The sequence below is a fragment of the Syngnathoides biaculeatus genome, chromosome 2 (genome assembly GCF_019802595.1).
Source record: "Syngnathoides biaculeatus isolate LvHL_M chromosome 2, ASM1980259v1, whole genome shotgun sequence".
NCBI lineage: Eukaryota > Metazoa > Chordata > Actinopteri > Syngnathiformes > Syngnathidae > Syngnathoides > Syngnathoides biaculeatus.
The window spans coordinates 25,475,813-25,493,885 of NC_084641.1; the positions used below are offsets into that span (position 1 = coordinate 25,475,813).

Sequence of the window (18,073 nt, forward strand, 5' to 3'; positions counted from 1 at the left end):
ATAGTCCAGAAATGACAGTACTTTGGGTGAAAGGAGATGTACGCCCCGTGCCAGTCAGTCACGGGACACGACAACAAACAACCACTCACACTTCTAGACATTTGAAGCATCTTCAGTTAACCTCGTATTTATGCTTTTGGGACGCAGGAAAAAGCGCGGGGAAAAGATGGCCCGAGGACACCTAAAATCACCCATAAATTAAATAAAACAGATGCAAAATTGAAAAGCTTGGCCTTTTTATTTTTGTAGTTGTAAAATTGTCAGAAACTGAAGCAACAGATATACTTTAAACCAAACTTTGACTACAAATTAAATATATACATTTATGTACAAACGTTTGCTAATGTTTCTGAAAATGCTCCTAGACCTGAATTCACGAGTGGTTAGGGTTTGATGTACTTTGTTCCAATTAAAGAGAATCAAACAAGGAATTATATAACTAATGTTTGAGACAACCAAGATGAACATCGTCAATAGAAATACTTCATAACTTTTCACTTTGTACTCACTGATTTTGCCTTTCCCCAGCAATGCGATGTAAATACATTTGTTTTAGGACATAAATGGCGGGCTTCCTACTTGTTGCAGTTTTCCGCTCCCGCCTTGCCAGCAGGATCTTGTTTTTGTCTTTCTTGACTAAACGATCGACCTCGACTCCATTGCCTGTTCATATGGTGGCCCGTTGGTTTTTGCTTTATATTGAACATGCCGGAATTGCCCATCTTCTGATTTGGCAAGCATATGCGGCCTTCGGTTGGAGTGGGTAGCAAAGCAACCCTCGGTTTTGGAATTTTTGCTTCCTGTTGGCTTTGTGGATTTTCTGAACTACCCCGATAACCCCTCTGAGGACCATGAACTGCTTGATACTTCTGCCTTGGTCTCCTACCTCGAATGACCGAGTTTTGTCTATTATACCGTCTTAAGTCCCTTACGTCAGAACATTTCGTGCCATCCTTTGTCGCAGGAACGGGTTCCTTTGAGTCTAAATGTGCGCCCATCTTATCTCCATCTCTTCTGTTACACACGGGAAATTCAGTGTCTGCATGCCACCGATTAAGCCCATGTCCCAGTTTTAGGTTGTCCGGTGCCCCCCTCCTATCCATTCTGTTATGACTAAACCTTCTCATGTCTGGACCTTCCATCCTAAAACCAGATTCAGATCCTTGGCCACCTGGCGCAGGACCTTCAATGTCTAAACCTTCCCGTTCTTGCTCTATCGCTCCAGGAGGTAAATTTCTTGTGCCAATCATTGGCCTTTCAATAAATGAATTTTCATGGAATCGAGCATCTGTATCTCCTACTCCTCTTTGCTCATCACTGTCCTGCGTCTCAAACTCTCGTCTGTTATGGAATGAGTGATCTATATCATGAACGGGCCTTGCTCGTTCAATGTTTTGTGATTGCCTTGGATCTTGAACTCTCCTATCACGGTCTTCTTGTGTGCACGCTATGCTTTCAGATCCCCATCTTGGCTCAGCACGTCCTCGACTGGTCTCTCTACAGTCATTTCCAGGTCCTAATCTGCCAGGCCTAGGACGCATTATATCAGCATTATCTTGGAAACGCCTTGGCTCTCTACAGCCAGGTCTACTCCTATCATCCTGTGGAATTCTCCTGGGACCAAAAAATGGCAAAGGTGTCCGTTCTGGTAGAAGCCCTCGCTCCCTAATCCCTGGGCCTCTCTGAGCAGTACGAGGGTCCTCTGTATCATATTCAAAAACTGCCACATCGATACCCTCAATCGGCCCAGGATACCTGTTATCTTGACGGTTCCATTCGGTTTGAAATTGCATTTCATGTTCATCTGACCAGTGCTCCTCGGCGTCTGTGCTTCTATGATCTGGTGCTGGGTACCTGCAATCTGTGTCTTTCCATTTGCCTTGATGACTGTTTATATGAGGTTCTGTGGCTCTATTTCTTCTCATAGGCATTGAAACCTTCAGAATTCTACCGCTATTGTCATGCTGTCTACCATCTATGTCTGCCCCTTCACGTGACACTTCTGTTCTTCTAAAATCCAAGTCAGATCTTCTTCCTTGGCTTTGATCTTCTCTGTTTTCTGGACCTGATCTGCTGTTCTGGCCATTTCCTGGTCCCATAAATGGTGGACTATGTTCTCGCCAGTTAGGACCTGGACCCTCTGAACCCATCTGAAAACTAGGATTTCTGAAGTCATGGTCTCCCGGTTCTTGTCTGTCAGGCCTCAAGCCCTCAATGTTTGGATTTCTAATTGTACGTCCTGGTCCTCTTAAATCTTGACTAGCTGGACCTTTCCTCCCAGGATCTAAATCAGCTCTTAAATGTGGACCTCTCCAGTTGCAGTCTGGGCTCATCCTTTGTGGGCCAGGTCCCCTGAAATGACGATCAATGCCTCTCCTATCAGAAAAAACACTGCCATACCTCATTTCCTGCTCGTTTGCATGTTTCCTATGCAACCCCGGACACTCTGTGATTGGACCCAAATGTTGATCCCCTGGTCTGTTTGGAATTCTTGCTTCTACCCTTCTCTGCTCCATAAATGGTTGATGTCTTCTGTTATCAGGCCCTGTGTGATCTCTTTCAGGTCCAGGTCCCATAATTTCTGGACCTCTCCAGTCATGCAAGGTTACATTCATGTTTGGATTCTCACTTTCTGACTGCGTGTCCCAAGGACTTTTTATTGATAACTCTCTCCTTTCATTCCCAAGCTCGCTGAAATGTGATCTTACATGACCTTTTGTGTCAATCCTTGGACATTCTATTGCAGAATCAGGCCCTTTTCTCCTCACATCACGGCCTCCCGGACCTCTCTCCCATCTATTTTCATGTACAGGGCCTTCCCTACCCAGAACACCTTCAAAACACGATGCTAGATGGTCTGGGACACCTGGTCCTTTGACACCATATCCTAAACTATTTATAGCTGAAAGTTCCTTTCCAGGTCTTGTTTCTCTGAAATCAGTATTTACGGGTTTCCTCCCAAGAAAACCTTCAGCTAAAGATGGATTTTCCCATTCATGTATTCTGAAATCACAATCATCTGGTTCTCTCCTATCATGCATGGAAATTCTCATGTCAGTACATAATCTCTGTTCTTCAATCCAGTTCTCCATATTGGGTCTTCTGGCATTAGCCATTACTCCAATGAAATCTGGATCACCCGGTTCTCTCCATTCGCGTACTGGGACTTCTATGTCAGGAGGCATCTTCTCAGACCTTGGTCCAGTGACATCTGGGCAGTCTGGTAGTCTACTATCATGCTTTGAAGACCCAAATTCTGGCCTTCCCATTTCAATCCATGGTTTACAAGGGTCTATACCTACAGTAATGGTTTTGACAAGTACATGGCTTTCCATAGTTGTCCCTCTCCAACCAACCTGATGGACTCTCCCTTCATTTTTTCCATGTTGCCCTATTCTGACTGACTCGCCCTCTGGTCCTGGACAACTCCAATCTAGGTCTGTCCTGCACTGAAAGAGGTCCATGTTTTGACTCTTAACTTCTATTCCTGTTTTTTTAGTTCTCCAATCTGCATTCGTAATATTAGAAAAAGAACATTGGTCTTGTTGACCACTTTGTTCATTTGCTCTCTCAGGACATTGGTCATACTTGTTTCTTTCTTGAATATTTACATAGTTGCTATCTGAAAGTCTTTCTTCAATGTCTTTGTCTGGAACATGTGAGTCAACTGCATCACTAAAATGTTGACCACCCACATAAGGCGCAACTTGACCAGCCCCTAATGAAAAAACATCTCTGATGTGCTTTCTATTTTCATGTAGGTTTTCTGACACTTTTATTTCAAGGCTTTGCACACTCCTCTCCAATTTATTATCATGCTGTGATTTCGTGAAAGGGTGTTCAGATCCAACACCATCTTGTCCCGTGCAGGAAGTGTTAGCCTCAAAATGTCCATATTTTATCGTTGGCTCTAGCCTATGCACGGATGCCTCTTCTGTTGTGGATTTTTCATTTGCATGTTTTTCATCTGCCATTGCTGGGGATGCTGTACGCAGGTATCTATCATCAAAACATGGGGATACGTTTGACTTTAAAATACTTTCTTGATCGCAATTTCTTCCATTGAAATCTTTTCTTGTCAAATCTGAATTTCTACCTTGAAACTGTACAACCCCACTATCCATGACACACGGCTTGCTAGGTGGTTGTTCTGACTGAGATATATTCTCGTCTCCCTTCACATTAGGAACCTCAGTACCTTGTTCCAGATCAATATCTGTTCTTGAATGTTTTAGAACATGGCCAATTTCAGGTCCTAAACTCGTAGTCCTTTTCATAGCTGAGTTTAAAGGTCCACCCCCTTGACCCAGTATTTCTGAAACCTTTCGACCAAAACCTTTCTGCTCACTCTCTTTCTGCTCACTCTCTTTCTCTGTCATACTTTGGGCTCTAGAATCTGATCCCTGTATACCAAGTACTCTAAAAATGAGATCGCTAACATTTGATTCACCTTCAAGGTCCGGTGGTGAAGTTGCTTGGCTTACAGAAAGCTGTAAATCATTTTCTACTTCTACAGCTGGGGTAACATTACTGATTTGTGTTTGGCAATCAATGATTTGATCAGATTGCGCTATCACACTTGGTGCTATAAACCGTGGATCAGGGTCAGGGCTCTCAGGAGAATCTCGAATTGGGGGGTCAATTTCTCTCAGAGGAATTGAACTTTCATATTTATCTCCACTTGTTCCTAGCTGTTTAGTCATCTGTGGAGGAAATACATTACCTGAGTCATCAAGCACACCGTCCTTGTTTATTACAGGCTCGTTGGATTTGGTTTCTTGTGAAGTTTCAAATTTTAAATTGGGCACATTTTCTTGAGAAAGGTCTTTACCAGAGCTTTCATTGCTGGTAATTTTCAAAGAAAGTTGGGTATGTAATGAGTCACTTTGTTCAGATTTTACAGCATTTGGGTTCAACTGACATTTCAAAGGAACATGCATTTGTTTCTCAGTCAGAGAGGGGGATGCCCTGTACTTTTCTGGTGCAAGTGACACCAAATTGTTTTTTCTCATAGAGGACGGTGACCTTCTATGATCATGGGAATGCCGACGTGTACTATGTGATTTACGGTGACGAGCCTCACGTTCGGAGTGATCTCTAGTTCTATGCTTTGACCTGTCTCTTTCACTTTTTCTGTGCCTGTCCCTTTCCCTGTGCTTCCTGGAATGTGGAACGGAATGCTGATGGGATCTCCTTGAAGGACTTCTGCAGCGGTCTCTTTCACGATGACTTCGCTTCTTTGGTGATGATCTATGCCTTCTGCTGTGATGTGAAGATGGAGCTCCATATGTTCTCTCCTGAATCTTCGCGGTGCCCACTTGGAATACATCATCTTGGATTTCATTGAAAAGGTCATCCTCTGGATCATAAGGTACATCTGAATCCTCAATTTCACCAGCTGAGGAAGATTTGTCATTTTCCTTTACATTGTGAGATACTTCACCTTGTTGTGTAGGTGAAGTTATATTTAAATCAGGAATAGGATTTGTGTCTTCCTGCCTATCAGTTTGTGACTCCCTGCCGGGAACATCCACATCCTCTGTCAGAGTGGTGGCCTCTTCCACCTTAGAATATTTTGACCCTGAACGTCTTGACCCTGAGTGAATTTTACCACTCTGATGGGATGAAATTTGACTGAGAGGCAGAGAGGTTGCAGGAGAAGACATCATGGACTCGGTCCCAGAAAATTGCGCCATAAACATACCGACAGCTTCTCTTTGTTGACGAAGTGCCTCTTCTTGTTCCTTTAACTGTCGTTTTTGCTCTTCAATCTGTTTATTAAGTTCCTCAAGCATTCGCTGCTGCTCAGTTAGTGTTGCTGCTGACACGACTACAGAACCTGTGGGAAGGTTCTGTGGAACAGAAGCCAGAGAAGAGGTTTGAGTTGGAGTTTTGGAAGAAGACGGCGTTTCAACCTGTGTGGAAATCGGGAATGATGATGATGGAGAGTTTGACATTTGAGGTTGATTCAGTTTCATTGCATCACGTCGCACATCTTGAAAAATCGTCTCATCCTCTGGATCATAAGCCACATCATCCTCTCCAGCTTTTGACAGTGGAGGATCTTCCAAACTATTGTTGCCTTTGTTCTGTGAAGAAACGGTTCCATATCCTGTTGCTGGATTATACTCCTCCTCTGGGTCATAGGGACGATCAAATGTGTACTCCTCTTCTATATCTTTGATTTTAGATTTCTGTCCAAACTGTTGAACAATTGGATCCACCATTGATCCAGACACACGAGAAAGCACAGATACCTTAGCACTTACTGTTGTCACATTAGTCGTAGAATAATCCTCATTAGAGACAATGACAGTAGTTTGCTTTTTTCCAAACAATGTACTTAAGATACTTGATAGTGGTGTTTGGACTTTCATATTTATGTCAGAGGTGTGACTGGATGTGGACTGGGTGGATGTAGCAGGGGCTGAGGTAGAAACGGTGGGGTTTGAGTTAATATTGGCCACGTGTGATGGTAGAGTTTCTGGGTTAGAAGAGAATTCTGATGGTGACCCAGGACAAGGGGGTGAAAGAGCAGGGGTTGTGTTTGATGGGGTCTCGGGATCATAGGGTTGGAAAACCTCCAATTTGCCAGAACCATAGAGGACTGGAGGTTTTGGGATCCACATAGGGTCTTTTGAGACAACTTTAGATTTCTTTTCTTCTGTTTCCTGAAGTATACTTCCAGAACGTTTTGCTTTTTGGACGATTGCTAAACCAAGAAGAAGATTGGGCCTGTTCTTTTCTAGTCCTGTAAAGAAACAAAAATCCAATTATTTAATCTTTATCATCATCATCATCATCATCACCCAATGATGATGAATAATTGATTCTATATTAATGATTGGGGAAAAAAAATCCTGAATATTTTAGGCAAATTTTAGAATTGAGAAATACATCCAGCTGGGAAATTTCTTCAAGGCTTGTTCATTAAGGTCTTAAAGCCCATCTCGTTTTGGACGAGAGACCAGGTACACTGTGGACTAGTCGTCAGCCAGTGGCAGGTTTCATATAGACAAGCCACCATTCAGACCTACAGTGGGTAAAGAGTTCAACCACCCAAAATTGTGAGCAGATGTGTCAAACCCTCATGCTGTTTCAGGAACACAATTTAATTAAAATATTGTAACTTGGCGACAACAACCAGTTTAGAGTGTACTCTGCCTCCTGCACGCAGTTAGCTGGGATAGGCACCGGTATACGTGGGACCCTGGTAAGGATAAGATGTGTAGAAAATGGATGAATGGATGATCACTTGTCCATTGCATGGATGATGTTTGGTTATTTTAAGTCAAACAATGACTACGGTCTCAAATGTGAATGAGCAACCTAATATGTAATGTAATCTTCTTCCTTTCCTTTCAGCTTGTCCTGTTAGGGGTCACCATAGTGTGTCATCTTTTTCCATCTAAGCCTATCTCGTCCATTTTACTCTCTAACACGAACTGGCCTCATGTCCTCCCTCACGACATCCATCAACCTTTTCTTTGGTCTTCCTCTCACTCTCTCTTCCTTGGGAGCTCCTTCCTCGTCACCCTTCTACGATATACTCACTCTCTCGCCTCTGGACAAACCATTGAAGTCTGCTCTCTCAGACCTTGTCTCCAAAACGTCCAACTTTGGATGTGCCTCTAATGAACTCATTTCTAATCCTATGCAACCAGCTAGCTCCGAGCAAGAACCTCAACATATTCATTTCTGCCACCTCCAGTTCTGCTTCCTGTCGTCTCTTCAGTGCCACCGTCTCTAATCCGTACAGAATGGCTGGCCTCACTACTGTGTTATAAACTTTGCCCTTCATCCTAACAGAGACTCTTCCGTCACATAACACACCAGACACCTTCCCCCAGCTGCTTGGACCCGTTTCTTCACTTCCTCACCACACTCACCATTGCTCTGGATTGTTGACCCCAAGTATTTGAAGTCGTCCACCCTCACTATCTCTTCTCCCTGGAGCCTCACTCTACCCTTCGACCCCTCTCATTCATCCACATGTAATCTGTTTTACTTTGGCTAATCTTCATCCCTCTCCTTTCCAGTGCGTACCTCCCATCTTTGTAATTGTTCCTCCACCTGCTCCCTGCTTTCACTGCAGATCACAATATCATCTGGGAACATCACAGTCCAAGAGGATTCCAATATGTAATAGAATAAGCATCTGAATCTTGTGCTTTCAGTTCAAAGTCATAAGATCTTGTGTTGCAAGATATTAGGTGGAGAATCTTTATGTAATCAGAAAGGGGAAGACTGCATGAGAACAAGTAATTAATTAATTTTATGTTTAATTTAATTTAAAATTAACCAATGAAAATAAGACATTGCTTTTGAATTGTAGTTCAACAGGATTATTATTATTATTTTTTTAAATGTAATAAACGCATGGAACAGGCTTGGACAAAAATCTGGTACCCAAGGAAAAGATGGAAAAGGATTTGACCACAGGGACATGTTCAAACAAGGTGTGTCCTCTAATTAGCATCTCAGGTTTTGTCAAATTTATGAGTCGGATTATTCAAAGGGTTACAAGCACTCACTGTACTGTGTGGTGACATGAGGTGTAGCACACTAAACATGGACCAGAGCAAGAGACGCAGAGAATTGCCTCAGGAGATTAGACATAAAAGTATAGACAGGCACCTTCAAAGTAAAAGCTATAAAATTAAAACAAGTCAAGCATCTTGATGTTACAGTGAAATCCTATTAAAATAGTTGGACCAAAAGGGTGTACAACAAAGTTTTGGGGTACCATCATTGTTGCAAAGGCCTGTATCATTTTTTTTCAAACTACCAGTAATTCTGTTGAACCACAATTCAAAAGCCATGTTTGGTTTTCATTGGTTAAATTTGATAACATTTTTAATTTTGTCAAATTCGCGATATCTGTGACTTTTGAAGAATTTTTCTTTCAATAACAGAGGGCTACTAAATTTGTTCTCCACATATGTATATGTAGATTTTGGTCATCTGACTCGAGCATTATCCCACCTGGTCCTTCCAGAGGTTGCAGTATGGATGGGATGGATTCCTTTGCGCTCAGCGGTACAAGGTAGATATCCTTGATGGAACGGCTATTGTTGGAAACTACACCAAAACGCCCTCTGCTGCTGAAGTAGGAAAAGAGCGAGATATACGCTACCTCCTCTTCTTCAGTTGCAGGATGAAAGCGTATTATGCATAACTCCTAACAGACAAATACAAAAAGTATACAATGTAAACAATAGTGTACAGGACAAATTCATCTAATATACGCATCACTTTTAAAGTATTGCAACAGTACGACCAAATCCTCTTTTTTGAACCAATTCTCCCCATGCGCCCCCTCAAACAACAGCCTTATCTCATTAGGGGTATGTCATTGTTTCAAAATTGCTTATTTCTCACCCAAAGTCAGCTCTCTCTCTCTCTCTCTCTCTCTCTCTCTCTCTCTTAATGCTGAATGCACCAATATCAAGTATATATGTAATCGTCACAGGTAAAACTGAAATGTGAAATCTGGCATCAACAAGTCAGCACTGTTTATTGTTTCAATAATTAGTCGGACAGTAGGAGGATCGATGTCCTACAAAACAAACATCAGTCAGTCATTGACCAATATTTTTGCTCACACGAAAACATGGTACATTAAAATATATATTAAGTTGGATATCAGCTGGATATGGAAATACAGCCTTACCCTTGCCCATTCACAGTTCACCATTCGCGGCCCTACATATTTGCGGATTTTGGTCTCCAATTTTTTTTATGTGCCGTATTTTGACGATCTTGGAGTTCTCTAGGAAGGAGGTTAGTCGCGTATAAAGTGCATGTTTTTGTGTCACTTATTTCGTGAGTTATTTTTTGGTTTTATTATTTTCTAGTTAATTCAGTTTGCTGTGGTGGGATCATTTTCGTTTGGATGCAACACGGTGAATGTGTACATCGCCGTCAGTCATGACCTGCCTACATAGGCAATGTACGCTTCTTCTGCTTACAGATGTGAAATGCAATTGTTCCTCACTGCGTTGTGAGCGCCATCATACGGTAGTTTACATACATGCTAAAACATGCATGCTGACAGTGTTCAAGTGTACTTCATTGGACAAGTCACACAACAATTGTGCAGATAAGGTAGGCTGTCCATTTTTAAGAAAATTTAAGACTTAAGTGCACCCTATGTTTGCAAAAATATGGTACATCATGCCGAATAACCCATTTAATGTTTGTCTCGGGCAAAAATAAAGGAATTGGCTTGATTGTTCCACTACTATTGAGATGAGTGTATTTGATGCTTGCCTTTGTAATGTTGGTTTTGAGCTTGGCAACATAGTCCCACACTGTTTGAGGCATGATTCGTCCACCAATTTCAATGCTGTCAGCGAGTTCCTAAAGGCAAAAACAAGATTCTCATGATTTTCAGTTTAACTCCAAAGACAAGAGATAGAGCTGACTTTAAATATGTTACCAATCTCAGCATTTCGGCAGATCCTGAAACCAGATACGCCTTCGTGGCGAACTTTGTTACTGTGAACATGTTGAGGAAGCCTTTCCACAGCACTTCTTGCTTGGCCAGGAACTGTGACGTTTCACCACCGGCGGGAGATGCAGAGATCACATTTCTGGAAAACAATTCGCCAAAACAAATCCATACTTGCATCTTAGCTATTTCAACTAATTTTCAAAGTGTCAGCAAGATTATTACATCAAATTCTGCATTTCTATAAATACCTTGAGGATGAAGCATAGAGTCGGGGATCAGCTGAAGAGGACGGTTTCATTAGGATAGGCTTTGGTAATAGTTTTGTTGCTGGTACTGGCAACTGTGGTATGGCTGGTGAAGTCGAGCTACCCTCAGTAGGAGGAGCATAAGGTGCTGACTGATTTTTTGAAATATTCATAGGACCAGAGGTGCTTCGTGATGGTGCAGAGGTCCTATTGGCTGCAGTGCGGGGATCGCGCCTTGTAATAGTCACTGTGGAGACGGCTGGTATCACAACAGGTGTGTACGTTCTTTTCGAACCTGCGGCTTTAGAAGTGTCTGAAACCGGAGATCTGGGAGACTCCATGACAGGGGAAGCAGGTGACTCTAAAGTAGGAGAGGCTGGAGAATCCTTAATAGGGGAAGCAGGAGATTCCATAACAGCAAAATCGCTGGTGTCAATAACAAGAGGGCACGAAGGGTCGAAAGTAGATGACGAGTAATCAACGTCGGGTGAGTCAGGTGGTACTCGAAGAGGTGAGTCATCTGTAGACTTTCTCCACCGCGAATAATTCTTATCGCTTGATTCAGACACCTTTTTCTTTTTGTTTGGAGGTTCCTCCTCTCCCATTTGTCCTTTAAAATAGAGAAGATTTAACAGGAGGAAATACTTACAATGTGCAGGTACTATGCTTTGAATCCCACAGACTTAGCTTAATTCACCTGTACATATCTTGCATTTCAAGTCAAACAGGTGAGCCTTGTGTTCAGAGGTCGTGTCTTTAAGCATGCAGGTAAGAACATCTGGTACAGAGCTCCCCTTGCTTGGCTCACTTGCTCTGTTCTTGAGAGGAACCGTGGAAGTAGACAGACTTCGCTTCTGTCAAAAGGGTGAAAATTAGAAAGTTTAACATAGCAAGTAAGATTACAGCACATTGGGAAGCGAGTATTAGGTAATGATCAAAATTACCATAATTTCCCGACTATAAGCCGTGACTTTTGTCACATGCTTTCAACTCTGAGCCTTATGCAATGATGCGGCTAATATATGCATTTTTTCTGCCAGGGCCAGCGGCGCTCGAGCAGAAAAGGTAAAAGTGAGACAGGTGGATATACTGTATGTGTCGAGGAAGACCCAAGTCTAATGTAACTTCACGTTTTGTGCATAAATTACCATGACCAGACCTTCATCATGGAAAATGCAAGAAGAAATGCATTTGACGCAGCTTTCACGTTTAAAGCAATCGAGTTGACCGCTAAAGAAGGAAACAGAGCTGCTGCACGTACACTTGGCATGAATGAACCGATGGTGAGACGCCGGGAACGGCAGCGGGAGGAACTGGAGCAATGTAAAAAGATGAAAAAAGCTTTCAGAGGTAATAAAAGCAGGTGGCCTGAACCGTGTTGCTGTCGCGTCTCACTGACTTTCACCAATATTTTTTACCCAGCCCCGTTAGCGCTGCGGTACTACCGTATTGCTGCTGTTTTACTGCCAAGTCACAGGCACTGTTTGGAAAGAAATGCTAAGGTATATTGTTAAAACTTTGAAAACTCTTTCTGTGTACCGTCTTTCTTTGTAAATATCTCTTGTTCAATGTGGGCACATGCGGCTTCTAGACAGGTGCAGCTTATGTATGTAAAAGATGTTTTTTCCTTTAAAAATGTACTGGGTGAGGTCTTATAGTCCAGAAATTATGGTAGATCCGAAATGCTCACATTGCCCACTGGTCTTCTGTCTGGTTTAGGGCTGTTTAAACAGGAAAGCTCAACTTTCACAGCTTCAGGCTTCTGCAACAAACTGGATGCTTTGGCAGCTGCATTTTTGACCTAAAACGAACGGGACTTTATTGATCCCAGAGGGAAAGGAATGGGAACTCGTGAATTTAAGATGTGTGTTTTACTTTTACCTCGGAAGTGTCTTTTACGTTGCTGTCTGGGGCCTTGGTTGCCTGCATGTCCTTTTGGCTCATCCTGACCAGTCTGAAAGGACTGATGTCTCCTTGTACGACTCGGTACAACAAACCCTAAAGAAAAATGATCTGGTAGTACCTACGAAGTACTCGACATACAACACCTATCAATTTGAATGCATATTCACAAAGACCCCAAAATAGCACTTATTAACTTTGAGCAAACCTTGTTTCTTGGATCTTTAAGGTTGAACATAATTGCTCTGTACTTATTCATATATTTGCTGTCTGTATTCCGAAATATGTTGAACATCTCCATCTCAATGCTCGCAACAAGCTTTGCAGTATCACTTTCAGACAAGATCAGATCCTCACAGTCACAAACCCTTGACACACAAAAAGAGAGTCAGTCATTATTATGTACTAGCAATCAAACCAATTGAGATGCATGTCTACTACGTATTACGAATGTTATTACTGTCATCTTTTTTAACAGCATATACTACATAAAATGATGAATATGGTGAAGTCTTACCTTTTGGACAAGATGCTGATGAGGGAGCGTTGGATGCTCTGTCTGACCTGGTTATTTGGCTGAGAGGGTCTAGAGGGGGGAGCGCTTGGTGCAGGTGGCACAGGCAGATTTCGGGGCTCGTTCAGTAGGGTTGGAACCGAAGGCTTCTGGCACGAGGGTACCGCGTGGCTTGTGGAGGACTGAAGTCCAGATTGCTTCTTTGGTATTATATATGATATCAAGGAGTTCAAAACAGTCCCAGTTTCTTTGTGTTCAGATCCTAACGTGTTTGCCGATTGGGAGGCCAGAGATGAAGCAGATTTTTTTCTTACGGGTGGTGTGGAGGGAACTGATTCTTGAGTTGTTTCACCGGAAGTGTCGCTTTTTGCGGACACATAAGGGTTACTCTGTGGAGCGACCGGTTCAGACACAGGTCGAGGTGGTGGACATGCAGCCGTTGTGGGGCCCTCTAAATTTTGTTTTTGGTGGGTTCCATTCTCTATTTGTTCACATTCTGTTGAAGCTGTCAAGAGGAAAAAAGAACAATACGTGTGGATGTTAATTTTACGTGGTTCCTGGAACATACTAGAAATACTGTGCTAAATTCTAAGTCAGCCCACCATATATTGAGCCTTGATCGAGCTGGAACTGGACAATTATGAATCACAGCAATTGGGGCTGCCGCTATCGAATATTTTCAGACTTGAACAATCTAGCAATAATTCTGTCGATAAATTAATAATTGGATAAAAATTTACTTTGCATTAAAGTTTACTGCAATTCTTTTTTTTTATTTAAACAATTACTATTAACATATTATTGTTCTTTATTTGGTATCGTTGATTAGTTAAAAGCAAAAAAGCAATATCACATCAGAGGGAGTGATGCCGCTACTCTGCAACCATTTTTTTTTAAATCAAGAGCTGGTTCTAGGGAACTGATAATGAAGGGGTACTAGTTTTATACAGTTTTGAAGCTGCAGAGCTGTAAACTTTGATATTTTTGCTATGATTTCAAATGATAGCTGTGTTCTTAATGAAACTTTGTATGTGACGTAACTGCACACTTCAAAATTGATGAATGAATGTTTGGGGCTCAAATGAGACAAGCTATGAGGCATAACAGCTGATGATTGTCCAAATCTAACGTAAATAATTAGATTTTTGGAGAGAGTGCGGGACAATGGGACAAAAATGGACCCTTGTATTCTTGTTCTAAAGAAGTCATCTGTAAGTCAGTGGTAGAAATGAACAATGTTGGTATGGGGCGATTACATTATTTAACTCCAAGGTCATGAGCTTTGAATTATTTTGTTTGTCACTTTTTGAGATAAAACATTGTGACATAGCCCACTACATAGATACATAGTCAACTTGGACGTTGCTTGAGGTTGCTTTGGTCCAAGGTCAGTGCAGCTGTCTACCAGGAGGTTTTAGATCACTTCAAGCCTCTTGCTGCCTAGCAACATTATGGAGATGCAGATTTCATTTCCCAGCAGGACTTGGCACGTGCACACAGCGCCAAATATATAAGTACCTGGTTTAAGGACCCTGTTCTTAATCACCCAGCAAACTAAGATGACCTCAATCAAGCCCATAGAAAATCTATGGAATATTGTGAAGAGGAAGGTCCGATACACCGGACCAAACAATAAAGAAGAGCTGAAGGCCACTATCAGAGCAACCTGGGATCTCATAACAATTCCATAGTCTAATTGATTCCATGACACGCCGCATACCTGCACTAATTAAGACAAAAGGAGCTCCAACGAAGTATTGAGTGCTGTACATGCTTTTCATGTTCATAGTTTTCAGTTGACCAACATTTCTAGAAATATATATATTTTTTGGATCACTCTTAAGTAATATTCTCATTTTCTGAGATACTGAATTTGGGATATTTATTAATTGTTGGGTATAATGATCAAAATTAGAAATAAATGAAATATATCAGTCTGTGTGTAATGAATTAATATACACGTTTCACTTTTTGACTGAAATCAATTTTTTCATGATATTCTAAATATATGACAAATGGTTCTGCGTACCAATGGAGGGGGTCAGACCTCGACATGTAGCACTTCTGCCATTTTATCATTAAATAATGGGTACTTCAATTCATTTACATAATGTAGGGCGATGACGCACTCTACCTGCTCTCAATGCTAGAAGACTCTGCATCTCTGCACATCTGTGACTCTTTTAAGAAATAGTGTCCTATTTATTGAAAGTCTATTGTTCTTGTTAGTTTGTATGTTCTGCTGAGTATTCAACATGAATGTCGTACCAGGACGGTACAGACTGCCGGAGACAAACTCCTTGTGTATTGATACGTATTCGGCCATTAAATCTGATTCTGTGTCTTTGTTATTGTACGTCACTCATCTCACTTTCTTTTTTTCATACCCAACTAAACTCACAAGCTTAACAAACAAATAACCAAACAAATATTGCTTGGGGACATTATATATATATATATATATATATTATATATATATATATATATAATATATATATATATATATATATAAAAGATAAGAGGAAATCACGCTATGTAAATGTCAACAAAAATAATGCCATTTTCAAAAGGATTTTTCTTTTTTGGGGGGGGTATAAAAAATGTGTTTTCACTGCAATAAGCGATTCATGTGTTCCAAGTCCACCGTATTCAATGCGTTGACCCACTTCATTTGTCACTTTTGTGCAGATTGGAGTGTCATGCAGTGCTCCCATTGATTCTGTGTTATGGTTCGTTCCGTGATTTTAAATATGTCCTTGATCGCTGATGATGTGCATGTCTCTCTGCTTTGCGTGGCTGTCGGTGCAAAACAGATTGGTCACCAGTGTTGAAGGCGACACCGTGTAGTCAGCATAGTTAACATATGCCACCGTACTGCAAGGCCGAGTCGACGTGGGCCAGTGCAATACATTGAAAACTGTGATCTGGAAACACGCTGGGTGGGTTGCGATTAAGGATTGCTGGAGCACCTGGCCAAGTGACAATGTTTTTGCCTTAGTGTGGTGTAAAGTTTGTTTCTAGAAGGTGTTTCAAACTTGTTCCATGTGTCTCCTTTGAACTTTGAGCACCTGCCCCTCCAATGGTCTTATGTACAACCCCGTTGAGCATCATCCATTCATTTTTCCTGCGTCATCTGCTGAAATTGCTTGACTTTTATGGATTGGTTTGAAAAGTGAAGCATAAACACGTTTCTTTTGTCACATCGGGCATCTGCCTGACCTGAATTGTCGAAATAAAGAGTCGCAATGCATACAAGAAAAGTTCAGTTTAAAGATGAAAGTAACAACAGAAAAACTCAACCATGATTCCCGTAATTCCTGCCCTACAGAGCGCACCTGGTTATAAGCCTCACCCAGTACATTTGTAACAGAAATACCATTTTGTACATACATACGCCACAGCTGTGTAAAAGCCGCAAGTGCTCAGACTGAAACACGATATTCACAAAGAAACACGCTACACAAAGTTTAATGCTAGCGTCGCCGTGCTAACCCTAGTCCCGCACTAACGCTAGCGCCGCTCTAACAGGGCCGGTAAAAAAAAAAAAAAAAAAAAACATACCGGTAAAAATCACCGAGACACGGCAGTAATAGGGTAGTCCAGTGCTAACAGGGCCGGACTGATAAAAGTCACTTCCTCGGCACATATATTCCACCGGTCTCACTCTTGCCTTTTCCGCTCGAGTGCAACCTTGCGGCCGTTTGGAAAAAAATGCACAAATTAGCCACATCAGCGCATAAACTGCAGGGTTGAAAGCGTGTGAAAAAAGTCACGGTATATAGGCCAGAAATTGCGGTAACTAATCTCGTCACAGTTTTGTAGTTGATGGGAAAATATGGCTACATTTGGAGTAAATTAGTAAAACCTTAAATACCAAGTGAAAATTATACGATGGTATGGAGACTGACGCTGCAACATTCATTTGGAAGAGTCATAGTAATAATGGATGAATAATGAAACATGAAAACCCCTTTAATAATATCCCAGGTTGCTGCAGCTCGTGTTTATGATAGATGTTTCTGGTATACTCAAAAGTTGCATCTTCATTTTATCCTATGTTCATCTATATAGGGGATAGCAACAATAACCCCAATGGGCTTCATTTACCAACCATGCATATGCATATAGATTTGCGCTTAAATCGTGTATATGCATGTTTGACAGACGAATTGGTGCTTCAATATGTTCGTACTAGTTTTTTCTCAAACTTTGCAGATAAATTTAGAACCTCCTCTGACAATCTGTACACACAAATAACCCACCTCTCGAAAAAAAAAAAAAAAACATCTTTTACTCGAGATGCACAGCGTATTGGTACTACTAGTCATTTCATAGAAACAATAATTTCAATGATTTCAACTCAAGACAGGACCATCCTAATGGGTTGACTGTTCTAAATAAAGAAAACAATGCCAATTCTACCCTCATTTAATTGAAGTGCTTAAACAGTTTATGCATTTAGGTGTTTGTGCCCTGGTGCTGCAGCTGTTGGTGTGCAGAATGACGTTCAATAAGTCAGATGTACCATTGAACCGCTGTATTTTTTGGATTTTCCAAAGAGTAATTATTCTTTCTAATCCCTACGATAATCTGATTCTTCTATTTTTCTGTGATTCTACATGCGCAAATGTGATTTAAATAAATTTTTTCGATTTCAACTCACTTTTATAGAGCTCTTCAAAAGAATAAAGTTTGGGGCAACGGTCATAGTGTATTGGGTGGGCTGATACACTAATTAACCTGGTAGTAGCATTAATATGTCATAAAACCAGATTTTAACAATGGCACAAATAGAAAATACATCCATGATGGAACGAATAACTACAAGTTAATGGTAAAAGTGTTAAACCCTGCATGAAATATCACCCGCTGATTTACGGGTATCAATTGGCACATGGAAAAGAAAAAGAGCCAAGAATGAAAAAGTTTCCTCTCAGAAGAATACTTAATTATAAC

At 41.3% G+C, this 18,073-nt stretch overlaps 1 protein-coding gene across 3 annotated transcripts in view; it reads right to left on the reverse strand.

Annotated features, from left to right (window-relative positions):
- Positions 1-214: 214 nt before the first annotated feature.
- The window catches only part of si:ch73-181d5.4 (uncharacterized), a 45,277-nt gene continuing 27,418 nt past the window's right edge, over positions 215-18,073 (reverse strand). For all 3 annotated transcript variants that reach the window (XM_061842977.1, XM_061842985.1, XM_061842972.1), the window contains exons 7-16: positions 13,121-13,622; positions 12,812-12,971; positions 12,583-12,699; positions 12,392-12,502; positions 11,399-11,555; positions 10,705-11,311; positions 10,442-10,595; positions 10,273-10,362; positions 8,986-9,181; positions 215-6,751 (exon numbers count right to left, since the gene is read on the reverse strand). In XM_061842977.1, coding sequence (XP_061698961.1) covers positions 576-6,751; positions 8,986-9,181; positions 10,273-10,362; positions 10,442-10,595; positions 10,705-11,311; positions 11,399-11,555; positions 12,392-12,502; positions 12,583-12,699; positions 12,812-12,971; positions 13,121-13,622 — 8,270 coding nt within the window. In that variant the 3' untranslated portion in view covers positions 215-575. The remainder of the gene's footprint in view (positions 6,752-8,985; positions 9,182-10,272; positions 10,363-10,441; positions 10,596-10,704; positions 11,312-11,398; positions 11,556-12,391; positions 12,503-12,582; positions 12,700-12,811; positions 12,972-13,120; positions 13,623-18,073) is intronic.